The sequence below is a fragment of the Vespa crabro genome, chromosome 20 (genome assembly GCF_910589235.1).
Source record: "Vespa crabro chromosome 20, iyVesCrab1.2, whole genome shotgun sequence".
In the NCBI taxonomy this organism is placed as follows: domain Eukaryota; kingdom Metazoa; phylum Arthropoda; class Insecta; order Hymenoptera; family Vespidae; genus Vespa; species Vespa crabro.
In genome coordinates, this window is record NC_060974.1 from 2,319,243 (window position 1) to 2,344,817 (window position 25,575).

The following is a 25,575-nucleotide window of genomic DNA, read 5'->3' on the forward strand; positions in this document are numbered from 1 at the left end:
GTTAATAAAAAAAAAAAAAAAAAAAGAAAAAAAAAAACTTACCTTTGAAAATCAAAAACAAGATCAATTTTTATGTTTGGAGATGATCTTTAATTGATGAATCACACAGTGACAATTTTATTAAACCGTATACAATTATATCACTATTTGGAATTTTTTTTTTTTTTCAAATGAATGAATTATTACATCATTGCATCAGATCATGCTAGATCAATAATAACACATTCGACGAATGTTAAACAATTTTCTTTTAATAGTTACATAAAACATGTAAATATTAAATCATGAGGTATACAATACTTTACTAAAATTTTGCCCAAATAGAATTATATCTGTCGAGGTAAGTAAAGCAGATAGGATATGTTTTATATCATTCTAATAGTCTTTCTATACGAAATTCGTTGAAGATGTAAATTGGCACACACAAATCTTTACCTCCGTCTTTGAATTTATGCAAAAAATGTGGTAAAATATTATTAGACTATAGAATATACCACATTGTCTATATAAAATATATAAACAAAATTTTATAAAACTATTTATAAAATTTCTTTACAAGCATTTGATTACATTTGAGGCACCTGGCGCATGGCAATAGCTTGTATAACTCTACGTAATTTACCAACTGTTCGTTTTCTTCTAGAATGTCTTCTAAATATCAACCAATTCCACCGATTCAGTAAACAAAAAAGAATCACGCCTACCATAATAATTATTACTATATAATACCATTGATTCACAGTCACTTGATGGTCCTGTTCATTTTGCTTTATGTTATTAACAACTCCGTTTAAATTATTATTATATAAGAAAGGAACACTTGCTCCAATATGTCGTTTAAGCCATAATGAATCTTCTTGTGGAATTGGATTTGCAGCCATTATTCCACTTCCCACAGATAGTAATTTTTGAGATTTATATAAATTTCTGAAATATAACAATAGGATAAAATTTCTGTAAAAATATTGCTGCGTCTTATTTTACAAAACATTTAATTATTTATCCTTTGATTTAAATATGTTTATTTTCGTACAAACACATTTATGATTATTTAGTTGCATATTAATGAATGAAAAATATTATTATGCTTACGTGGGTGCAGATTCATTAACTGGTTTTGGTAAAGCTAGCGTAATAGTGGGACACGATGGTAGTGGACGATAACGACCTGCTCCAGTACCTTCAGATGCTACTACTTTGCTATGGCGTTTGAAATTGCTACCCTCTATTCGTTGAGGTAATATGTTATTCTCGAAATGATCTGATTCCTTTGGATCTTTATTTGGATGTGAATTTTCATTCATAAATATAGTTGCTATTCGGCCTGTAGTTGTATATTCTAAGATGGCATCGAGCATCCAGAAACAAGCTAGAAAAATATATATTTTTTTAAGCAATATATATATATATATATATAATCATTAATTTTAATAAATCATTATTGAAATAAGATAATGATCAAAATATATACGTTTTTGTAAATGACTGTCGTCAATGCAATTTGAATCTCCATATACTACAAGCCTACCAGGCATATCATTTACATGTTCTTTCTCATGATTGTCTTCTGGAGATTCTTCTTCAAAATCTTTTATATCGTTATCCTTGATATTGTAGTTCTCCTTAACACTTTCATAACGTTTAGTTTGTAAAAGTCCAAGAATTGGTACAAGTTTTGACGATCCTGTTTCAGTTTCCAGAAGAAATTCTTGACCTTGATCACGTAATTTTGCATAAAGTAGAACTCCGTCTCGTGGAAATCTTATGTGTTTCATGTAAAAACATATCATCTAAATGTTTCTATATAATTTTTGGGAGATAAATTATTCGGATAAATTAAATATAGTTTACCGAGCAATAGTTGATCCAGAAGCAAAAGATACGGGTGAATGTTGACCAAGACTAAATTGACCATCTTGTACTTGATCACTAAATGCTATTCCCCAGTTAGGATATAGAAGGTCGTTTAAAGCTGGTATATTTGCACCTCCGGTATCAGGAACCCACCATTGACGAGTATTTTCATCATAAAATTTTACCTTTCGCATGACAGTAACATTATACCAATCTGCAAAAATAATTACAGAAAGCCCATCTTCTTCGACGTCTTGTTTTAATTTTGCCACCTAGAAAGAAAATCCATTAATTATATAATTATAAAATGAAAATATAAAAGGGAAATCTTTCCTTATAAATAAATAAAGTAAAAAATACGTACTTCTTCAGGAAAGAATTCTTCTTCTGTATCAACAATGAGTAACGTTCCATAATTTTTAGCATCAAAACAGGTAAATGGATGGCCAAGTACTTCGAGATAATATCCAGCATTGCGTAAATGCTGATACATATCTTTAAAATTTGTATGAATATGATCACCGTTCCAATCAAGAGGATCACTTTTTGCATGTAAATCATCTCTTGGAAAATATCCTGGAGGATAACGTAAGTTATGGTACTGATCCCAAAGAATACGTTTGCTGTTAAACAATAATCATAATAATTACATGTATAATATAAATGATAATGTTATATAAGTTGTACAGATCACAACAAAGCATATATTATTTATAGTTACTGTCGAGGCGGAGTTGGTATAACTTTGGCTTTTAATGGTAGTTCAATCGTCGATTGACGAGATTCTTCTTCCCCATCACTTGGCGGTGATTTTATAGTTATAGATATATGACCTATGTATGAATATAATATTAATATGATTTTTTCAATATGATACCTATTTAATAAGTTATATTACCTTGTGCTATACCCTGCCAATCACGAGAATTCGATGGAACAGTTATAGAAACTGCTAACCAGCCGGACCATGGCCATAGAACATCGCTGTGCGTTAATGATATATCAATTCGTTCGCCGTTACCATTACCAGTATATGGATGCCAAGTAAGATCCGTAATATGACCCGAAACACCCAATCCATTTATTATTGTTATATTCACGATTATTGGTATACCAGTATGATAAACAGCTTGAGTACAATATGGCCACATGTACTGGCACTCAGTCAAATCTATGTAACTGAATTTATATTATCTATGAAACATAGATGACCTCAGTGTTTTATTGTTTTATTTATTACAGATAAAAGAGTAGTTACCTTGGACTGAGAGTACACATGGGCGTGTATAATCTTAAAAAATGAAACGCCCTCAACAAATCTAATTTTCCTGCTCCTTGTTCAAACATACCAACCCCTGGTAAACGTCGTGCGGAACTAAGTAATGCTTGTTTCATACTAGCCGGTGTTACCTTCTTATAACAAAAAAGTTCAAGTTTTTAAAATATAAATATTCTCAATGTATATATAAAAATAGATATATACTTTTCAAAACAATAATTACCCTTCTTTTAACATTTTGAGATCCATCTGGTTGAACAAAACCACTTGCTAAAAGTGCTACAGCACCAGCTACAACGGGACTAGCAACAGAAGTACCAGAGAGTGTTCTGCAACCAGTCTGCAATGCCGAACCTCTTACTCCTGATCCATATGTAACTAAATCAGGTTTAACTCTTCCATAACCAGATGGTAATTCCCATGTTGTCATACCTCTTGATGAAAATTTAGCTATTTGATCCTCCCAATTTATACCTCCAACACCAATAACATCCATTTGATCAGCAGGGTTATTTAATGTTCTGTATAAGATATGAGAGATTTGTAATATGAATAAAAACACAAATAATAACAATAGTTGGCACTTACCCATAAAGAGGACCATCATTTCCAATTGCAGAGACCATAATTACACCATTTGCTGTAAGTTCCCAAACTTTATCAACGAATGGATGATCCATAAAGTCTGGACCACCAATACTGAGATTTAGCACTGTAACTTTAGTTAGTATAGCATAATTGAATGCATCAAGAAACCACGATGTATATGATACCTATATCATACAAAACATAGAAGAAAATAATAAAGAAATATTTTTCAATAGATTATTATACATTTTATAAGAACAGTTAAGAATATTAGACACACACATATATATATATATATATATATATATATATATATATATATATATATATATACATACTTGAGCATTAGTGAAAACACGAAAAATATGCAACTCGGCATCTGGTGCAAATCCAAGACATTCTCTAGAAGATGAAGCTATAACACCAGCAACAAATGTTCCATGACCTAAACCATCCTCTAAAGTTTTCTCATTTGTCCAATTCGAACGTTCTTTAATTTTTTTGAAATGTGGATGGCTAGCAGCTAATCCAGTATCAAATATTGCTACCTGATATGTATAATACAATTCAAAGCTTCATTTTAAATTATATTAACTATATTTCATATCTACTTATTAACTATTTATATTATTCACCTTAATACCATGACCTGTTACACCCATGCCCCATAATGCATCTGCTTGAAGTATACTTGTGATTTGTCTTGGAATAGCACGTAGCAACCTACGAGATGCATGCCGATTTATTGGTTGCCAGAAATGATTACCCTAAAATTAAAAAGTTTCTATAATATATGTATTTACAAATTAATCTTACCTATTTCTATATGTGAAAGCATACATAAGTATTAATTTTCCTTTTGAATCCTTTATATTCTGGAAGTTCTCCTTCTTCTGTGATATTAATATATTTTAAACTTCTATGTACTAGTCGCTGAGGTGTTACTCTTTTTATGAGTGGATGATCCATTAAAGCATTGAGTCCATGATAATTATCAGTTTCTTCTAAGAGAACTACATCAAAATCACTTGGAAAATTACTTGCCAAATTATTTCTAGCTAATAGTTTCCAATTATTAACTCCAGATGAATTTAATGCAGCACATATATAATTTCTACGAGCATGAGGTTTGTAGTAGCCTTTGAATGCTACAATATATTCATTTTTAACAATTCTAGATGAAAATTGAACTTTAACTTCGTGCATATTATGATGTAAATCACATGATGATATTGAGTAGGTATCATATGATTCTGACTTATTATGTGCTGGGTTATGACGAGTCTGTTCTTCTCCTAATGAACAGTTTAATTGGTGATTACTTGATTTGTTCGTAAAGGTAAGTAGTAATACCAAAGTAATGTACAGCCAAGATATATGCGACTTCATACTATTAGCACAAACTGAAAATTATAAATCATTTAAATTATCTATTATTCAATAACAATATTAGAATATATTTTGTATAACATGATTGATTTTTTATTCTTTTTTCTATCTATTTTTTTAATTAAACATTATTGTATAGTTATTGACAATGAATCATTCATCTATTACTCAGTATATTTTTTCAATATATAAAATCAACTATATATTAATAAAGCTTGAATACTTACAATGTTTAATTTTATCATAAAGATAATAATGAAGAATAAATGTTTACTTACGGTAACGATATATTTATCTTTCACGTCATAACCTTAAGTTTTATTTATCATAGAAATTCACATTGAAATCTTGCAGCCGTACATTTTTAATTATTTCTTTTATAGGTAAGTCATTGATTTCTTAAATTGTAAACACATTGTAAAGTATACATACAACGAAATTATGTATATCACGTTATCCATGCTTCGATGTTTACAAATCTCATTGCATTTAAAGACAGAGGTGTAATTGCAATGAGGTTAAATAAAATTTAAGTGCTGACACTACACGATAACAATTCACATAAAAGTACTACGTAAATATTATTTACTACGACTTTATAAGGTAGTTTTTAATACCTATATATTTCAATTTCAATTATTAATTGTACCTTTTGATAATCATTTAATTTTACAATTTTGTAAATAAAAAATAAATGGTGTAATAATAAGAAAGCCAGATATAAAATTAATTTGTAAGTATTTTATGTGAATATAAATTATTTCTTTTTTTAACATTTATATATATATATATTATTATATACATATACATATATATATATATATATATATATATATATATATATATATATATACATATATAAGGATATAATGTTTATTTACAAATTTACTTAATCAATCGTAAATTTTAAGTTTTATTTTATATAATTTACGATTACAATAATTTAAATAAAAAAATATAATAAAACATATAAGTCTAAATTATTGTTTACAATTGTTGATAAGATATATTGTTCTAAATGAAATGAAAGCATAAAACATAAATGAATATTTTTTAATTCAAGTATTATATAAAGAGTAATTTTGTTACTGTATTATATTAACAGTGAAATATGGAGCAATTTACAGAGGATAATAATAAAACAAATCTGGATGTTGAAATAAATTCTGAGGCTAAATCGGAAAAAGATAAAGAAGATATAATGATTCTCGATCATGATACCAATGTTATGCCAATAATCATAGAAGAATTAGATGAAAGTGCTATTAATTCCATGGACGTAGATATGACTGAGTTTGTAGAAGCTAAAGCTTTAGAAGTACAAGATGTATCTGAAACAATAATTCCATCCTATACATATTCTGAGCAAAGTAGTCCTGTTAATGACATTATAATGGAAATAGATGATCAAAATGTACTACTAACTGTTGAAGAAGAAGATAGATTAACTAAACAATTTTTAAATGGTGAATTAACATTCAGTGAATATTCCTCTAAAATGGATGAAAATCCAGAACTAGAAATCTCAGATACGGATGTTTCTAAGTATGTACTAAGAAAAATATGAAACTTTTATGTATTGAATATCACTGATAGACAATATCATTTTTAGAAAAGATTCAGAAAGTGAACAAGCAGTTTCACAACAAATTATAAATAAAAAAGAACAAAAGTTATCAACATTTTCACAAGCAGGACCAAAAAGGAAACGGAGAACCCTTCCTCCTGTTTTGCAAGGTCTTATGGGTGAAGCAAATTTACGTTTTGCAAGAGGAGAAACAACATTAGCAGCACAAATGTGTATGGAAATAATTAGGCAAGTTAAATTTTTCTAATCTAATTAAGGAGCTTCTTAATAATAATCAAATCATGAAATTCTACAGGCAGGTACCAAGTGCTCCAGAACCATTTCAAACCTTAGCAATGATATATGAAAATGATCAGCCTGAGAAATCATTACAATTTGCATTAATAGCAGCACATCTCAGTCCAAAGGACGCCGATCAATGGGCTAGATTGGCTAATTTATCATTAGAGAGTGGCAATATAAAACAAGCAATAACATGCTATTCGAAAGCTATTCAAGCTAGCCCAAAAGAAATACATTTGTATGAATCATTAATACAACTTCAAGAGCAAAATGGAGATAAAAGAGCTCATTTGAAAGCATATACAAAATTGTTACATCATCTGGATTCAGAAAATGGTGAAGAAATATTAAAATATGCAAAAATACTAGCAAAACGACACATGCAAGAAAATAATAATGAACAAGCATTAGATGCTATGGAATATATTTTTGTTAAGTGTCCTGAATTGATAACATTAGAAGAAGTCAATATTATGACAGAATTGTTAATTACTTTAAAACATTTTAATAGATGTTTAGATACTCTAACTAAGTACACTAGTATCTGGGTTCAATTTAAGGAGATAGATATTTCTGATAAAAAAGTTTCAGAACCTCCTAATATATCTATAATAGAAACCTGTGATATACCAGACGATGTAGTTGTAGATTTAAAAGCAAAATTTCTTATAACTCTTATTGAACTGAATGAAATTAGTATGGCAGATAAACTTTTACCTAAATTGTTGAAAGAAGATCCAGAGATATCTGGAGATTTATTTTTAGATGTGGCAGAGGCTTTTATGGGAAAAAAAGAATTCCAGCGAGCTCTGGACTTATTAGATCCATTAGTTAATAGCAACAATTTTAGTTTAGCAGCTGTTTGGTTAAGACACGCAGAATGTTGGGTTGGCTGTAAAGATCTAAAAAAAGCTATTAAATCTTATGAAGTTGTTAAACAATTATCTCCTCAGCATTTAGGTGCTAGACTAGCATTAGCAAAACTTTATAAGTTTAAAGGCCAATACATTAAGGCAGCAGAAGTTCTTAAACAAGATCCAGAATCAGATGCACTAGATCCTAATGTAATTTATATGAGGACACTTTTGCTCTTCAAAACTCAAAAATATGATGAGTATTTTCAATCTGGAATGTTATTACTTTCAAGACATTGTATTAATATTAGGTCAAAAGCTGAGCTTGGTGCATTAACAAGAGCAACTGGAGTACGTCAACGTCTTGAAAGTTTACAATTGCATCGACTATCATGTGGTGAAAAACTTGAAGAAGAAAATGTACCAACATTTGTTAACAGTGATGAACCAAGTGAAAAGAATGAATTCCTTTTATATATTCAAATGTGCAAGTTAGCTTGTGAATTGAAAAGATATGGATTACTACAAAGAATATCTTTTAGTGCATTGACATCTAAAAGATTTGAGAAGAGGAATTCTCATATCATGTTCTTATGTTTATTGGCTTGTATTCACAATAATGATTCTTATTATGGTTACAATATTGTGCGGGAAATAGTAAAAGTTTGTCAACGTTCAAATTCATGGAATTTACTTAATATAGTTATTCAAAAAGCTGAAGATTCTAGACACAATAGATTTATAATGCGTTTACTTGGACGAGAAGATGCATTTTCTCATTTGCATATAATGCATGCAAATAATTGCCTTGTCTGTGGGACATATACTTATGCTCTGAATGATTACATATCCCTCTTTAGAGTTACGCCAAATGCATTATTGGCCTTATTGATTTCTGTTACTTTATTACAAATGTCATGTCAAAAGCATTCATCAAAAAAGAATCAATTAATAATTCAAGGTAATTATTAATAATTTAAGGGATAGATTAATAATACAAAAATAAAGGAATAAGATTAATAATTCAAGGAATGTCTATATTTATCAGTATTTAGATATGAAATATAATTATTATGAATGATTAAATACATAATTTATTATTGAATTGTAGCAATTGCATTCTTTAAAAAATATGCACAATTACGAGGAGTGGAAGGTCAACACGAAACATATTATAATATAGCACGTGCATTTCATCAAATTGGAATGTTGCCAACAGCTATACACTATTATAAACTAGTTCTTCATTCAGATCCAGGAGATTTAGTTAAACAAAATGAAGAACTTTTAGACTTGAAAAAAGAAGCAGCTTTTAATCTTCATCTTATATATTTACAATCTGAAAATCTTAATCTTGCCAGAATGTATCTTGAAGAATATATTACTATTTAAAAGCATTATAAATAAGTTACATGTATAAATAGTATAAAAAATTAATAGATATGTTATATTATAAATGTACATATTTTTTGCCAAAAAAGTATTACTAGCTCTTAAATAAAAATAAAGTATTAAGACTGTTCATAATCTCTGGTTTTTTAATAGTTTACGCCATCAATGAGAACAGGCGTAATTCTTGATTGATTTTGATGAACAAAGTCTTCTTTTAAAGGCGAAGATTTAATTTACAATACGTAGTTTTAGAATTATTGAAAAAGATTTTTATTTGTGTATAAAGTATTCTCGAAAAATTCCCTTTTTAACACGATTTTTTTTTACAAAAAAATAAAGCTTTTAAATAAGAACCTTGTACTTTCACTACTGATTTTAATATACACGCTTGAATGAATATTTTCTATGTCCGTGAGGCAGTGATTGCCTCCTTGTTTGTATGCGTAAATAGCTGGTTTAACTTAGATTTTTTGAACATTTCCAAACGCAAAAAATGCATTTCACGATGCTCGCACAAAGAAACTATGGTAATTCATTTGGTCATTTTAATGAGGTTTGATTAGATGATTCTATGGCAAAAATAAGGAAATATGTGTCCAATCGTTGTATGTCGATGGATCTGTGTTTTTAAAATATTGTTAAATTTTGGAAAAATGTATAGTTCCTTTTAGATTTTATAGACCTAAAATGATAGATTTTATAAGCAATGTGTAACACATTGGCAAGCATCTGGATTCATAATACAGGGGACATCTTAGGTTCGAAGCTAAAATATTCCGGTGCTTTTTTTTATTGTATCGATGTAAACGAAAATAATGAACTAATCTACTTATTTTCTCTTCATTTGATAAGAGTATTTAATAAAGTATTATTATCTAATCTGATATTTATTTTCTTTACTGATGACCGACGTGAATTTCGCGATGATCTCTCTCATAAATATCCACATCAGTACGCATTTGTTTCACGATAAATGCCATAGAAAGTGATAAATATAATTGACACGTATGACAATTAATATATAAATTGGCGAATTTAAAGAAATATTATCTTAACTATATTTTATCTCTTTACCTCTAGAAATATTATTGGCAATGTTAAGTATCAGTACTTTAGTATTTAATAAAAAACAAAAAGAAAAGATTTCTTAAAATATGAAATATTTTTGAATTTTTAAAGAAGTCTTAAAATATAAGATCATTCGTTCGGTAGTATATATATCCTTTAAGATTTCAATACATCAATATGGATACCCGCGTGTTTACGATGAATTCTACTTTTACTACTACTACTACTACTATTATTACAGAATCAAAGCAACGGAATGATTTTTATTCAGTAGTCAAGTCTCAAATTGCTAGTAGGTCTTGACCATCGCAACATCGCAAGCTTCAATCATTATTTAAGCACAACCAATTGTGCTTTCGTAACAAAGAAAATTATTTGATAATTTAATAGGATATTACTATCCATTCTCTTATATTTATTTCCTTCACTGATGATTGACATGAATTTTGCATTGATCTGTACTAGATAGAACATAGCAGCAATATAATTTTGTTCGATGACAAATGGATATAAAGTATATGCATTATTTTTTCAAAATTAATAATTAATGAACACATATATATATATATATATATATATTATATATATATTATTTTTAATAAAAATCAAAACACAAGCTCGTTTCCTCATAATCTATTAGATTTTTCTCCCAGTATTATTTTGTTATGGTTTCCTCTATAAAAGTTCACTTCATATTATTACTATTATTATTATTATTATAATAACAATATATAATAAGAATAAGGAATAGAATAATATATTTATATTATATACATTTTGATAAATACGATGACGGTAATTTATAATAACAAAGGAAGTAAAAATGTGTCATTTTATGTAATGGTTTGATGGATAGAATTCTCAACAAATCGTGTCCTTAATAATTTCAACACATGACCGTCTATCGACAGATACGTTTAATCCATTGTACTCTGAACAATTTTTAATATTATCTTTCAGCAACTCTGAGTTATGTTTATTATGAGTTACCAGCTATTACCAGGAATATTTCGCCGGATTATTTACAATAAGCATACGCTATAATGTCATCTTACATGTATAAAAATACAAAGTTGTTCATAGATATCATTGTAGTGGTTATAAAGGAGTGCAAATAAAAAAACGACATATGATGAAAAGTTTGAAACGTTTCTTTTATTTTTGTCTTATTATTGTTATGTATTTGTTTTCTTACTATTTTTTACTCAAGATCAGTCGAAGCTAAAATTGTCTTTACTATTATAATATAAAATGTAAAATAATATTTAAATACATTATTATTATTATTATTATTATTATTATTATTATTATTATTATTATTATTATTATTAGTAATAGTAATAGTAGCATATTATTATTAGTAATAGTATTAGATTGGAAACTATGAAACGGGCGTTGAATGAAAATAAATAACTAAACAAAAACGCCCATTTCATAGTTTCCAACCTAATAATAGTCGAAGTCGTATAGAGTGAACTAGTCCTACAGGGGCAACCACGTAAGAAAAAAATAACCACTGAGAGTTCTATATTATAAGTAGTGTGGAAATGAACTCATGTTTCAATATGTATTAAAATAATATAATGTACAAATATTCACTAATTATTTTTAAGAAAATATTAGACAAATTCTTATTTTTGTCTTAGATTTATATACTTATTCTTATATGTGTCAATTATATTTATTATTTTCTATGGATTTATCGTAAAACAAATGCTTATCGATATCTTATCTAACACGGATTACTGCGAGATGCATTCTACTATTAAAGAAAGGTATACATATGGAGAGACTTAAAGCTGTACGTTCATAAAGTAGTTTAGTAGAACTTAACTCTTTACTTTAACTCACACGAAACCAATTGTTATGTACGCATGAGAGGGGAAATAATCAACATAAGCTTATATATCGATACGATGGACGTATGGTGGGGGAGACAACGTTCTCCGCTTGTATTTGTATAGTTCATATTTTGTCCATATCTATCGCTGCAGTCACACACGCTTTGAACAAAAGGTAGTGAACAACTTTTTAAGTATTTGTTCCATGAACTACTTTAATTAGTTTTTAATTTCATATTTTACTTTAAATGTTTATTCAAAGATGAGTGTATCATTAGCTTCAAGAATTACATTTAAAAGATTGTGCGATGTCTTAGAAAAAGTTATTAAAGCACGTGCCCCTGAAAAAATTAAAATTCTACAGGAATTTATTTTGCAATGTAAAAAGGAAGGTGGCAAATTAAAAAAAGACGATTCAAATGCAGTAAGTTAAAAATTAATTCAAATATTATTAAACATTAATAATCTTTTTCTATTTTCTTACTTATTAGAATATTTCAATGTTTCCTGTGTTAAGATTGCTTTTACCACAATGCGATCGTAAACGTTCATCATATAATTTGAAGCAGAAATTACTAACAAATATTTACATTCGTGTACTTTGTCTTGGAAAATCTAGTGAAGATGCCAAAAAACTGATAAATTATAGGTATTATAATTTTTTTTCTTTTACATATTGCTAATTTGTACGAATAATAATATATTTATTTTTTAGAATTCCTAATTCAAGTAAATCTGAAGGAAGTGACATTTCTGAAATAATTTACTCAGTTGTGAGAAAATATTTGTTACATGGGAAGGAATCATATACAATAGATAGAATAAATATATTTTTAGACAATATATCAAAAGCAAGTCAAACGAATAATAGTAAAGATGAATTATTTAAAGAATTATTTAGACAAATAAGCGCATTAGAATTAAAATGGTTGACTCGTATTATTTTAAAGGATCTAAAGTTAGGCATTGGAACAAAAAAAATATTGCAAGGTTTGTGGCAGTATAAAAGAGATACGATTTAATATATCATATCTGTTGGTAAATATCCAAAATTTGTACTAAAAAATTTTTTATGTTTTTTTTTTTTTTTCTAGTTTATCATCCAAAAGCAGGTCAATGTTTTGATACAAATTTCAACTTACAAAAACTTTGTGATAATTTTGATCAAGGTAAAAAGGAAATTAATTATAATATTGAAGTTTTCTCTTTTTTCAAATCTATGAATTTGGAAAGATCTACAATTAAGGATGCTTCACAACTTTTTCATAATAATCATGAGTATTTTGTACAAATGAAATTTGATGGTGAACGTTCCCAAATACATATGAAAGATGGTATATTCCAATACTTCACAAGACAGGGAATTGATATCACAAATAATTGGGGATATGGAAAAAGTAATTCAGGTAGATACAGAGAATAAGATTTTCATTATAATAATCATATATATATGTATATATATATATACAAAATTTTCGTAAAAGCAATTTCTTTTAGATGGTTTTCTCACTAGTACATTTTCGCGTCGTTTAAATCGACAATGTAAGTCTATAATTTTGGATGGTGAATTAATGGGTTGGAATAAAAAAAAAAAAGAGTTTGGTTCAAAAGGTATGAGCTATGATGTTAAAAAGCTTACAGCTAATAGTTCCTATCAACCCTGTTTTGTGGCATATGATATTATTTTATATAATGACAAATTGCTCATTAATTTACCCTATAAAGAAAGATTAAATATATTAAATGATGCATTTCAAGATGAAGAAGGTTCATTAATTAAATGCCAAAATACAATCATTTCTAATAGGTATTTATAAAAGTATACGTATAACAATACCATGATGCTTAATGATCATTTTTTTTCTTAATTATTATTTATTGTTTTATATAGTAAAGATTTATTGGATATTTTTAATAAAAGTCTTGAAAATAATGAAGAAGGAATAGTTTTAAAAAAATCTGATTTCATTTATAAACCAAATGTTCGCAATGGAACTGGTTGCTACAAATTAAAAGCTGAGGTATATATAACAAGGATTATATCTGTAATATTTAATTTAAAATTATTTCGTTCTTTCAATATATAGCAATGTTTTGGATGATTCTTCGACAAGCCTCAGTATAATGTTATTTTTTTATTAGTACTCAGAAGATCTAGTACAAGATATAGACTTAATTATTCTTGGAGGTTATTATGGCGAAGGAAAGTTCAATGGTTTGATAAACAGCTTTATGATGGGTGTTGCCAAAATGCCTGAAATTGAAGGCAAAGAACCTACACAATTTTTCTCTGTTGTATCAGTGTGTAGTGGCATTGCAATGGAAGAATTGACGAAACTTCATTCAAAATTGGAGAAGTATTGGATTAAAGACTGTCCAAATTGTGTGATCAAACCCAAGGTATTTCAAGAGTATATACTTTATAATAATTTTATATTGTTTCTCAAATGGATACATATGACTTATATTTTCAGAAACATCTTCCAGATTTATGGATTCGACCTGAGCATTCATTGATTTTAACGCTACGAGCAACGGAAATAGTGAAAACTGATGTTTTTCCGATTGGTTATACTTTACGTTTTCCTCGTGTCATACAGATTAGAGGAGATAAGCCTTGGTATAGTGTTTGTACTAACACAGAATTTTTATCATTGATAAAGGTACAGAAAATATATGAAGAAACTTTTTGGATTGCAATTATTATTTAACTTATCTTGTTTTTCTGCTTTTCTCTCCTTTATATATATATATATATATATATATATATATATATATATATATATATATATATATATATATACATATTGTTTTTAGACTGAAGGAACAATTCATAAATTGACTAAAAGAAATGCAACATTGAATGATATTGAAACAATAGTTGTTGAAAAGAAAAAGAAAATAACAAAGTCGAGTTCGTCAAAGTTTGAAGAAGTGTTTTATAATAATATACAATCAAAAAAAAATCTCGTACCGATCACACGTTTATTGTATGGAAAAGAAATTTGTGTTATTAATGGTAATGATGAAATAACTAAAGAAAATATAGAAGATAAGCTCTTATTGCATAATGCGAAAATCGTACAGAATCCAAGTGAAGATACTTATTGTGTGATCGTTGGAAATGTCAAAAAGGTAATTAATTATATTATAATATAATATTTCTTTGAAAAGTGTAAACCTTTGAGATGTTTTTCAAAGCAATTTACTTTCTTTCCAATGTATTCTTTTTTCTTCTTTTTTTTTCTTTTTTTTTTTTTTTAGGCGAAAGCGAGAAACATAATACAAAGTGGAAAATATGATGTAGTTACCATAGATTGGTATAAACGTATTATCAAAAAAGAAAACTGGTTTGCATTAGAAAGTTTTTTACCATGGGATCTTTTATGCATTCGCGATTTTACCAAACGATCACTTATTGAAAAATACGATGATTACTATGACAGTTATACAATAGATGCTAATGAAGAAAGTTTAGAACGTTCTTTAAAACGGATAGAACATATGGTATGATTGATTTTTTTTATTTATTTATTTATTTTTTTTTTTTTTTTTTTGAAATATTGATGAATTTATTATCAAATTATTTATTATTTCCATTTTATTATATAATATTAATTTTAGATAAAAAATGAAGAAGTTGTATTTACCAAAGAGGAAGGAATGGATAAAGAATTGTTCGAAAATGGTATATCCCCATTTTCTATCTTTAAGCAAATTATCGGATATTTTAAGAAATGTTCGGATTCAACGAAATTTAAATTTCGCTTTATGGGTGGTATAATAAAAGAAGATATAGATGAACACATTAATTATATCTTCATTGAAGATAATTCATTGTTATCTATGAAATCTTCGGAAGTTGATGAAACTATAAGGAAATCTATGAAAAAAATAATCAACAGTAAATGGATAAAGGATTGTTTTCGGGATCAAAAGTTTTATTCGATCGACGAATATATTGTTGAATAAAAATTTGTATGGACAGATGAAAAGTGGCAGTGAACTGCTAAACAAAAAAAAAAAAAAAAAAAAGGAAAAAAAACCAAAGAAAAACAAAAAAACAATGAATTTTTATCAAATATGTATCTGAAAACGGAAATAGCACATGTGTATGTATTTGAAACACCAAAGTTAGAGGAGACTACGGAATCATTTTAGCTCGTATTTTCACTAAGCGCCGAGAAACCGAATACTAGGTGGACTGACAGTTAGACAGTTTGCTCATTTAACATCTTCCCATTTCGAAATGCTTCTTGAGTTGAGTTCGTTCTCTCTCTCTTTCTCTCTCCCTCTCTCTCTCTCTCTCTCTCTCTCTCTCTCTCCTTTTATTTTATTAGAATGCGTGCAAAATATGAAGCGAAAGGGCCGCAGCTGCAACGTTTCTCTTACAAAGGATGCCTTTCAGAAAGATTCTTAAACGGATTAAAACGAAAGAAATTTCAATGGAAAAGCTTTTTAACGAATGTACAAAATCACAATTTTAACATTACTACTAGTATTGTTGTTATTGTTATTAACATTACTATTAGTATTGTTACTGTTATTTAACATTACTACTAGTATTGTTGTTATTGTTGTTGTTGTTGTTGTTATTATTGTATAATTTTATGGAATGTAAATTTCATTGTTTTTTATTTCATACGCGTAAGATTTATATTATTTTTCAATATATTTAATATTTATATGTAAGAAAAGAAAACAAAAAAAAAAAAAAAGAGAAAGAAAGAAAGGAAAGATTTTATATTAGAATTAGAATTAGAATTAGAATGAGTATTAAATAAATGAATGTTATTTAAATTATATATGTTGTTTTATAATAAGAGCATCTTGAAAAATCAATCTGAAATCTATATACGAAGATAGAAGAACATGTTTATAAATGTCTGTGTGTGTATGTGTGTGTATTAAATATATTGCTAACGAAATTGTCAGAGCATCTCGTTAGCAGAAAGAAGGCTATCTCCGCACTACAGCAGAAAATAATGTATGGTTATGACTGACGTTGTGTCCGCAACCGATCTACTTATAGACACTTCACCTAGAGACACGGGACGCATATTAATTGAGTTTCACATTTTCCGGGCACACACCAGACCACTCGTATCTCTTTAAAGCATGTCCAATTTATTCATAGGATCTAGCAACTAACACATGAGTCGTTAGTTCGATTCATTCTCCTCTGTATTATTAACTTTCGGCGATCGATGCGTTCTCGATCGACAATTCGTTCTTTATTTAATCAGGACAATTAATTACATTTTTATAATGTCATTTGCGTCAATGAAGAGAAGAAATGATCATACATTTGACTTTGATTTATTATCTATTATCAAAAAGTAATACTACGTAATTGAAAAAGCATTTAGCATTTAGCATTTAACTTATTTTCTTTTTCTTCTCTTATTTTCTATTGGCTTAGTTTTTTCTTTTTATTCTCTTTTCCCTTTTCTTTCATTATACACGACGTGTTTTTCTCATATTCCTTTATTCTTTCCTTCTCCAATTCGCATAATATATTTGCCGAGCAAAAAAAAAAAAATCCTTTGACTTATTTATTAAACACAATATATGATCATTCACATAACGTACGATTATTGATCCACTTTTTACGATTTTCCAATCTTCTATACATTAGAGGCAATGTCTTTTTGCAATATAATCTCATAACATTAAAATGACGAATTGAATTTTTATTACTATTATTATAATAATAATAATAATTATTATTATCATCATTATATGTTATGTTTGATGATAATGGATTTGATGGATAATGGATTTTTGATGATTCTCTTTCAATGCCTTTGTATTCTATTTCCGATTGTAAATCATTAGATGTAAAGGTACAACAATATCGACATTTACAATTGTTATCGTATAGAAATGATCGAGAGGATTTATCGTAATCTTTAGACGTAATACTCGTTGAAGAGGATGACGTTCTAGATTGACTCGTTTCAGTCTCCACGAATTTATCTTCAATAACCATTTTTCGTTTTATATCACAATTAAGACGTTTACAACAGCACAAGAATCGATCGCTATAATCACATCGATCTCTACGATCTTCCTTAATATTAATTCTACGGACTAGTGGAAAGGCAAAATTATCTTCCCTTTGTCGAGGATCCTTTTTGATCCTTTCTAAACGTTTTAAGAATAATAAATAGTCTCGGTCATGGTTACTGGTACGTGTTACCTTCGTTTTTGTTCCTGGATAAATCAAAGATTCTGCACTTGTACTCGATTTTACCTCGTCATAAACATTTCGATTATATTCACAATAAGAAGGATTAGTAATATACGAATTCCAATGAGTTTGATTTCTAAAAGAGCAAACATTAATAACATCGATCATTTTTACTTTCTTCAAAGGATTAAATAAAATTATAACTACAACAATTATTTTTACTATTTTATATCTGTGTATGTATATTATTTTCGATTACCTAGTATTCAACTTTCGATTTTGTTTAGATCTGTTTGGTATCGTTTCTCGATCATAGTTCTTCCAAATTTCATATTTATTCTTTTCTTCGATATCATGGTCTCCAAAAGGTTCTTCTGAAAATTCATACTCGCAATTGCACTCTGGTTTACAATCACATGTCTCTTTTAATTTAAGCTCAGGAACGTACGGTAGATCAGTATCATTTTTGGAAACGGTACATGTACCTATAGTACTTGTTTTATTTTCTTCTTTCAAACAGGTTGAAGTTTCAATGTTAATACTTTCCTTACATTCGTAATCACAATTTAAAGATATCCTTTCGTATTTATCTTCTATTTCTTCTATTTCTTTTTTGTTAAATTTAAATGATAGATCCGTTGAGTTTTCATTAGAAATTATTTTCTTCTTAAAATCGATTTTATTTTTGCGATTAAACGATTCATTCTCATCGTTGTTCTTTCGAAAATCATAGATTTCTTTTTCTACATTTTCACACACAGATTGAGTGTAAGCGTCTTGAACGAAACAATTTTTAGCATCGACGTATGAACTCGAAGTCGTTTCCTCTTGTATCAATTTTTCAATATTCACAGATTCATCTTGAAATTGTCGTCCTTCTGCAATATTACCCTGTGATCTTATCATGTCGCATACCCTTTGTATTTTCCAGAGATCGGCCACGACATCCTCCGAAACTCGTATACACCTTCGTCCTTTGATTTTATTTGATTTGTGTCTAATACAAGTACCATTAATGGACTTGTACCAATGACACTTACAGGAATATATTTTTTCATTACGAATAATCAAATCTAGAAACTAATAGTCAAATATGATAGAAATATTGTCATCGTTTATATATGTATATATATATATATAAACTTATAATATAAATAATAATACTACAATATTAATTATATCGACATGTTTTTCTTATTATTATTAAATAATAATAAATAATAATATTCTCTAATTGTTACCTTCGCTTGTTTTTTAGAATAGAAAGATCGACGTGTCCTCATATTAACAGCTAGAACATTCGTTTCATTATTAAAACGTAAAAATAAAACCGATACATCTAAGGAAAATTTATTTTAGTTAATAAACATTAGAACATTTACGCACGAAAATACCATTGTTGTTCTTAACGAGACATTTCGTTGCGATCGTCCTCGGATAACATCTTTCTTTCAAACAACATTTCCCCCTATTTTCGTACCCTAATGGAAGGAAGGAAGAAAAGAAAAAAAAAAAAAAAAAGAAAAAAGAAAAAGAGAAGTTATAATGAATATACTGTTTTAGCGTAAACACATGATAAAAACGTGAGTTACTAACATAGACTTCTTACATGTGCAGCCATACTTTTCTGCTTGCATTCTAAATTAAATAAATAACAATTAATGAATAGTATTTGCGATATACATCATATATATATATATATGCGTATATATACTGCGTGTCCGAAAAGCATGGGACCAAACTCATACTATGTATAACTGAGATCAAATAGATAAAAAAAGTTCATATAAATCCATGCGATCAAAAATCCTTTATTGAAAAGATATATGCTTTTAAAGATGTTTATGATTTATTCTGGCGGTTATAAGAAATGTTCAAATACAGGTTTCCATTCGTCGAATTAATAATTGTCGAACTCTTTCAAATAATCCAACTGTATTGGAAATAATAATAAATTCATTTTGAATATATTCTCAAAGTTCATTTTCCGTTTCTATCGTATTTTTATAAATCAACTCATTTAAACAATACTGTTATTTTAATATAACACTGTTAATATAATACTGTTATAATTATAATACGTATACGAAAAAAACAAAAAAAATGAGCTCGCCAATCATTAATTCGACGAATCGGAAATAAATCATATATATATATATATATCTTTAAAAGTATATATCTTTTCAATAAAGCAATTTTTGGATATAAGTTTATATGAACTTTTTTCATTCATTTGATCTCAGTAATACGTAGTATAAATTTGGTCCCATACTTTCATGACACCCTATATATATATATATATGTATATATATTAGGTTTATACTCGTAAAAGATATTGTAAAATGACTTACGCTTCGTTGCATTCACATCTATCTGATCGCCTGTGGAGCATGTATTATTACTGAGTATTATTAATTTCGTTTAAATTGTAATCATGATAAACGCACACATACTACCAAGCTAGTCATACGACACGGATTACTCTTTCATATTTAATTTTTACATAACTCATAAATAACTCATAAATTAGTTAAAAATAATGGAATTGCAGAAGAACGTATGTATGCTCGCGCGTATGACTAGCGTGACTCACTTTTGACTCTTTTTTCCTGCTAATGGTACTTTCGTTCCTGGTTTATACGGATAAGTGGATTCTCTGATAAACAAGTATATAGATTTTTAATATCGCGTAAACTTAATGCCATTGTTAACTCGTGATATGTATCTATTTTACTTGTCTTTCAAAAAGCTCATATATAAAATTAGCATTCCTGTAAATCCAATGAGAAATTTTCCGAGATACCAAGCAAAATTTGTTGTGCAATGTGGCATTGCAAAGTTAATCTTCAATTTTCTTTAGTTTTCTTCTTTTTTTTTTTCTTAGGATTTTAAGATTATCAAATTCTTAAAGATGTTGATGATATTTTCTTCAAGTAAGTCATGAGAAATCATACTTCCTGGAAATAAAAAAAAAATATATATATATATATGAACTGCTTAGATCAGTCGGATTAGTTCTTACATTGAAAAAAAAAAGAAAGAAAAGAAAAGAAAAAAAAAAGAAAATAAAGAAACGAATAAAATTATCGGATACATATAAAATCGCTTTACGGATGAGACTTTTCTCTTATCGATGTTCTAACCCGCAACGACAGGCTTAGTTATTTCCTCACTAAAGATCTTGATCTTGAAACATGATCGTGATTCGTATAATAACTTGCATCGTTTGTACTTTTGCCATTCGAATGATTAGCAAGAGAAACAAGAATTTTTCTTTCAATAATTAATCGTACAATTCGTAAGGAAATGACCGATCTTTTTATTCACGAACAAATGCGACGTCTGTCGTCTTGCAAATGTCAAAATTATAAAAACGTTTCGAGTCAAACTCAGAGTCTTCTTGGATTTTTGCTTTTATGGGTAACCAATGAAACGTATTAAAATTTATATATTATTTTATATATTATCGTTGATATATATATATATATATATATATACATATATATTTATAGGATAATATATAGATAATATTTTTTAAAATATTTTTATTAATAGCATCGATATCGAGAGAAAAAAGAGAGAGAGAGAGAGAGAAGAGAAGAAATCCTAAATTACTTTTTTCCTATTCGAACGTTTTTCTTCGTATAAACATACATATAAACAGACAGACAGACAGACAGACAGACGAACATACAGACAGACAGACAGACAGATAGACAGACAGAGAGACGAACAGAGAATTAAAATAAATGTTCGAATATATAAATGTGTTAGTCGATGATATTGTGTTTTAGTCATGCATTCTCGTTTTGTCTCGTTGCGATGATATGTAGAAAAGATGTTAAATGACCTGTCAACATATTTGCCGTACTGACAGCACTCTCGGCCAAAGACTTCTCTGGTTCCGAGGAGGGAGAAGTAGGAAAAAGCGTTTGAACGACACCCCTTCGTTTCACGCTCATTAGACGAAATTCCTCGACGCATTTCACGCGTACTCTTTCGGATATATATATATATAAATTTAAACTCTCGCCTAAATAATATTCTTTCGTTCGCTTAGTAGAAACATCTTTTTTATTTTCTGAAGGAAAAAAAAAAAAAAAAAAGGAAAAAGAAAAAAATTTTCTTTAATTCTCGCTTAAATAATATTCTTTCGTTCGTTTAGTAGAAACATCGTTTTTACTTTCTGAAGGAAAAAAAAGAAGAAGAAAAAAAAAGAAAGAAAGAAAAAAAGAAAAGATCAGTTGAATATAAATATCAATTTCTTTAAAAATGATTTCTCATTGCTGTTGCAAGTGTAAAAAAAATAATACACGATTAATCAAGTCGGATCGGGAGTGTATAAAAAAAGAATGAAAAAAATAAAAATGTATGTAATTATTTACAGCTTTAAAACTGAGTATATAATGCAACATTTTTCTTATTTCGTGTATATACACATTAAACGTCTATCGTATACCGCGAAAATAGAAAAGGAGGGACTATCTTGCTTTACTATAACTACGGTATATCCCACCAGCTGCAAACACATGGCATTCGTTCTGTGATCTCGTTCTAAGAGCTCGTTAATACGATCCTCTCTCGTATGTTGCCAACACACAGTTAATATTAGTTTCGAGTATGTTTTCATAACGCATGAGTGGCACACCGTGAACTTCCTCTAAGATTTTCTCTACTCATCATCTTACTCCTTATTCTTTTTCTTTTCTTTGTTTTTTTTTTCTTTTTCTTTCTTTCTTCCTTCCTTCCTTCCTTCCTTCCTTCCTTCCTTCCTTTCCACATTTTGAGTATCATTTACGTAATATTACAATCCTTCAACGGTTTCTATTACAACAATTGCTTTATAAATTAATAATATAGTTTAAAAGAGTTAGGATTATTATAATTATATATTAGATGTTTATATATGCCAAATTTATACATATCGTATATGTATGATATGATATATGTCCCATTTTTGTCAAATAAATTACGATTAATTGTATATACCAAAAGGTTTAAGCGAAACTTATGTTACAGAATCGTGACTCTGAGCTTAAATAGATAGATGTATGCACGCATGCATGTATGTATTGTATGTTTTTCGTTTCTCTCTTCGACAGAGAGATAGATATGTTTATACTATCGGGAAAGCTATCAAGTTCTCTCTTCTTCCTCTCTTTAAGTTAGAGAATGCTGCTACAACATATCGGTAACAAGAGGCAGAGAAGTAGAAGAAAATAATAAGAGGAAGAAAACAAGAGAGATCTCTTTGGCTCATTGGTCTGTAAGCTACGAAACTGGCGGAGTTTCATCGAGTTTCGGACCAATCCGAAGATCTCAAATCTCTAAAAATACATTTTGAATTAGTAGGAGGAGATGAAGGAGCACCTCCTTCTCTAAACGATCAGAAAGATCCTTCGAAGTATACAACTTATCGCATATCGCAAGTGCGTAGCAAGTTTAACGGATCCTATTATAAAGATGTACGTTATAATAAGAAACGTTGATAAAGATATATCAAAAGGAATGTGAAAATATCTATGAAAAAAGTGATTTATCAAAAGAATATTAAAAAGATTGCTAAGCCTTTTTTCATTTATCGATATTAATTTTCTATATTAAAATATGTATAAAGATAGTGTTTGGAGTTTCTTACAATATCTCTAAATCTAATTATTCGTATCAGAATTCTTACACAAACATCTTATAAAGAATTATTAATTATCAGAAAGGGGGAAAAAAAAAGAGAAAAAGAAGAATTCGTCATAATGAAGATAGAGAATAGTGCACCGAATCAATTAAACTCTGGATTAGAGCAACGTTTGAGAAGTCCAAAATGTGCGAGGTGTCGAAATCATGGTGTGATTTCTGGATTGAAGGGTCATAAGAGATCATGTGCATGGAAGGACTGCCGTTGTCCTTGTTGCTTACTCGTTGTTGAAAGGCAAAGGGTAATGGCAGCACAAGTAGCTCTACGTAGGCAACAACAAGCTCGTGATAATTGTTTCGTTGATACTAATTTCGTTACTCCACACGGCCAAGTTCCGGCGGATGTTTCTGGTATTTCTAGATTTAACGTTTCTAATGACGTTGCTAGGTTGAACAATAAAAGGACGTCGAGAAATTTTCAACAACATCAAATGCATTTCACTCGTACCAGCATCAGCGTAATGCAAGGATTCTGCGGTCTCGGTGGTAATCATAACACCATACCAGAAGTTTGTAAGTTATTTTAAATATTTTACTCTCGTTACTGAACCTATATATAATAAAATATGAACAATTTTATATTTAATATAATATTTAATTGAAAGCTTAATAATTATAGAGAAATATACATATTTTAGTTTCTTCGGATAATCGTTTACTTCCCTCTTTGCCGGCCGTTTCTCAAGGCCAAAAACAGGATCTTGAATCCACCCTAAGATTCCAATCATTTCGAACAGTATACCCTACAATTCCATGGTTCGGACGTCTTACAGAACCACGAAGACTACAGGACAATTTTGATGGCTTCATTTCTACGGTAAAAGACTTCCAAAATAAAAATTCCGTAGATAAAAAGGCAGCGATATCTTTTAGCGTCGAGTCCATTATCGGCACGAAGTAATGTCACAGTGAGAACATAATTTAAAATCATGATAGACGTAAAAAATAAAAATGTTATTTACTGATATCTTTATCGTTACCGTAATCTATTCGTTATTTATTTTCTGATAACTATCGCTTATGATAGACGATAAGTATACATATATATATATATATATATATATATACAAACACATATAATATATATAATATATTTTATATATATATATTATCTGTATGCTATGTTATACATGTACATTTTCTAAGGATCTTAATGACGTTAATGAAATACTGAAATAGAAGGATATAACTTGTAGTTATATTTTATAATATGATCATTCTCATGATGTGACAATTGTCTATGATATAGACTTGAACATTTTCCTTCAAAATATATAAAATATTTATATATTCCTTCGTAGAATACCTTCAAAATCTATAAAATATTTATATATTCGTTATTAAGTGTTACACACAGGTCTATATTATATATACATAAAATCTGTATTAAGATTATATATGTAAAATTCGTTTCTTGTGTTATAACATCACAATAAACTCCTTTAATACAGGAACATTAACAATTGTAATATATGTAACAAATTTGTCCTTTCACAATTATTAATTATATGATACTTAGGGATTGATCACATTCCATTTTATAGAAATTTTTATAG

The 25,575-nt window shown here is 28.3% G+C and overlaps 5 protein-coding genes across 19 annotated transcripts; 3 read left to right on the forward strand and 2 right to left on the reverse strand.

Annotated features, from left to right (window-relative positions):
* Positions 1-67: 67 nt before the first annotated feature.
* On the reverse strand, positions 68-5,529 carry LOC124431210 (membrane-bound transcription factor site-1 protease). 3 transcript variants are annotated; one of them, XM_046978825.1, is made up of 14 exons: positions 5,389-5,529; positions 4,562-5,124; positions 4,357-4,488; positions 4,060-4,269; positions 3,722-3,906; positions 3,357-3,654; positions 3,113-3,264; positions 2,753-3,033; positions 2,576-2,687; positions 2,219-2,477; positions 1,852-2,126; positions 1,472-1,761; positions 1,093-1,369; positions 68-927 (listed from the first exon to the last, which is right to left on the reverse strand). In XM_046978825.1, the coding sequence occupies exons 2-14, from the start codon at positions 5,108-5,110 to the stop codon at positions 567-569; spliced, it is 3,381 nt and encodes a 1,126-aa protein (XP_046834781.1). In that variant the 5' UTR covers positions 5,111-5,124; positions 5,389-5,529; the 3' UTR covers positions 68-566. The 3 variants fall into 3 exon arrangements, with proteins under 3 accessions (XP_046834781.1, XP_046834780.1, XP_046834782.1); XM_046978824.1 differs by having other exon boundaries at positions 3,113-3,267; XM_046978826.1 differs by lacking the exon at positions 5,389-5,529 and having other exon boundaries at positions 3,113-3,267; positions 4,357-4,444; positions 4,538-4,673.
* LOC124431211 (general transcription factor 3C polypeptide 3) lies at positions 5,367-9,579 on the forward strand. Of its 3 annotated transcripts, none has more exons than XM_046978830.1 (5): positions 5,367-5,493; positions 6,216-6,655; positions 6,723-6,926; positions 6,994-8,795; positions 8,946-9,579. In XM_046978830.1, exons 2-5 carry the CDS (start codon positions 6,222-6,224, stop codon positions 9,224-9,226), a joined length of 2,721 nt encoding a protein of 906 aa, XP_046834786.1. In that variant the 5' UTR covers positions 5,367-5,493; positions 6,216-6,221; the 3' UTR covers positions 9,227-9,579. The 3 variants fall into 3 exon arrangements, with proteins under 3 accessions (XP_046834786.1, XP_046834785.1, XP_046834783.1); XM_046978829.1 differs by lacking the exon at positions 5,367-5,493 and adding an exon at positions 5,586-5,713; XM_046978827.1 differs by lacking the exon at positions 5,367-5,493 and adding an exon at positions 5,702-5,843.
* Positions 9,580-11,700: 2,121 nt separating this feature from the next.
* LOC124431108 (DNA ligase 4) lies at positions 11,701-16,185 on the forward strand. Of its 3 annotated transcripts, XM_046978561.1 has the most exons (12): positions 11,701-12,310; positions 12,398-12,559; positions 12,627-12,784; positions 12,851-13,125; positions 13,230-13,541; positions 13,633-13,942; positions 14,027-14,156; positions 14,278-14,535; positions 14,610-14,798; positions 14,953-15,270; positions 15,400-15,642; positions 15,760-16,185. In XM_046978561.1, the coding sequence occupies exons 2-12, from the start codon at positions 12,398-12,400 to the stop codon at positions 16,105-16,107; spliced, it is 2,703 nt and encodes a 900-aa protein (XP_046834517.1). In that variant the 5' UTR covers positions 11,701-12,310; the 3' UTR covers positions 16,108-16,185. The 3 variants fall into 3 exon arrangements, with proteins under 3 accessions (XP_046834517.1, XP_046834516.1, XP_046834518.1); XM_046978560.1 differs by lacking the exon at positions 11,701-12,310 and having other exon boundaries at positions 12,317-12,559; XM_046978562.1 differs by lacking the exon at positions 11,701-12,310 and having other exon boundaries at positions 12,421-12,559; positions 12,653-12,784.
* Positions 16,186-16,833: 648 nt separating this feature from the next.
* Positions 16,834-24,357, reverse strand: LOC124431050. 9 transcript variants are annotated; one of them, XM_046978421.1, is made up of 10 exons: positions 24,242-24,330; positions 22,845-23,152; positions 21,063-21,285; positions 20,922-20,984; positions 20,680-20,709; positions 19,938-19,966; positions 19,723-19,809; positions 19,570-19,619; positions 18,588-19,408; positions 16,834-18,464 (listed from the first exon to the last, which is right to left on the reverse strand). In XM_046978421.1, the coding sequence occupies exons 3-10, from the start codon at positions 21,158-21,160 to the stop codon at positions 17,711-17,713; spliced, it is 1,932 nt and encodes a 643-aa protein (XP_046834377.1). In that variant the 5' UTR covers positions 21,161-21,285; positions 22,845-23,152; positions 24,242-24,330; the 3' UTR covers positions 16,834-17,710. The 9 variants fall into 9 exon arrangements, with proteins under 9 accessions (XP_046834377.1, XP_046834375.1, XP_046834376.1 ...); XM_046978419.1 differs by having other exon boundaries at positions 19,925-19,966; positions 20,680-20,729; XM_046978420.1 differs by lacking the exon at positions 22,845-23,152 and having other exon boundaries at positions 19,925-19,966; positions 20,680-20,729; positions 24,242-24,357.
* On the forward strand, positions 23,188-25,488 carry LOC124431051 (doublesex- and mab-3-related transcription factor A2-like). The gene is made up of 2 exons (XM_046978429.1): positions 23,188-24,532; positions 24,658-25,488. Exons 1-2 carry the CDS (start codon positions 24,079-24,081, stop codon positions 24,918-24,920), a joined length of 717 nt encoding a protein of 238 aa, XP_046834385.1. The 5' UTR covers positions 23,188-24,078; the 3' UTR covers positions 24,921-25,488.
* Positions 25,489-25,575: the final 87 nt, after the last annotated feature.

Coding starts and splice junctions, on each gene's coding strand:
- LOC124431050 (XM_046978420.1), bottom strand. CDS start 21,160: ATGCCACATTGCACAACAAATTTTGCTTGGTATCTCGGAAAATTTCTC. Junction 20,730..20,921: donor GCAGGAAAAAAGAGTCAAAA/GTGAGTCACGCT, acceptor AATAATACTCAG/TAATAATACATGCTCCACAG. Junction 19,810..19,924: donor TGCACATGTAAGAAGTCTAT/GTTAGTAACTCA, acceptor TCCTTCCATTAG/GGTACGAAAATAGGGGGAAA.
- LOC124431210 (XM_046978824.1), bottom strand. CDS start 5,110: ATGAAGTCGCATATATCTTGGCTGTACATTACTTTGGTATTACTACTT. Junction 2,478..2,575: donor ATACCAACTCCGCCTCGACA/GTAACTATAAAT, acceptor ATTGTTTAACAG/CAAACGTATTCTTTGGGATC. Junction 2,127..2,218: donor AAGAATTCTTTCCTGAAGAA/GTACGTATTTTT, acceptor TTTTCTTTCTAG/GTGGCAAAATTAAAACAAGA.
- LOC124431108 (XM_046978561.1), top strand. CDS start 12,398: ATGAGTGTATCATTAGCTTCAAGAATTACATTTAAAAGATTGTGCGAT. Junction 13,126..13,229: donor AACAAAAAAAATATTGCAAG/GTTTGTGGCAGT, acceptor TTTTTTTTCTAG/TTTATCATCCAAAAGCAGGT. Junction 15,643..15,759: donor TAAAACGGATAGAACATATG/GTATGATTGATT, acceptor TATTAATTTTAG/ATAAAAAATGAAGAAGTTGT.
- LOC124431211 (XM_046978830.1), top strand. CDS start 6,222: ATGGAGCAATTTACAGAGGATAATAATAAAACAAATCTGGATGTTGAA. Junction 6,656..6,722: donor TCAGATACGGATGTTTCTAA/GTATGTACTAAG, acceptor TATCATTTTTAG/AAAAGATTCAGAAAGTGAAC. Junction 6,927..6,993: donor ATGTGTATGGAAATAATTAG/GCAAGTTAAATT, acceptor GAAATTCTACAG/GCAGGTACCAAGTGCTCCAG.
- LOC124431051 (XM_046978429.1), top strand. CDS start 24,079: ATGAAGATAGAGAATAGTGCACCGAATCAATTAAACTCTGGATTAGAG. Junction 24,533..24,657: donor TAACACCATACCAGAAGTTT/GTAAGTTATTTT, acceptor TACATATTTTAG/TTTCTTCGGATAATCGTTTA.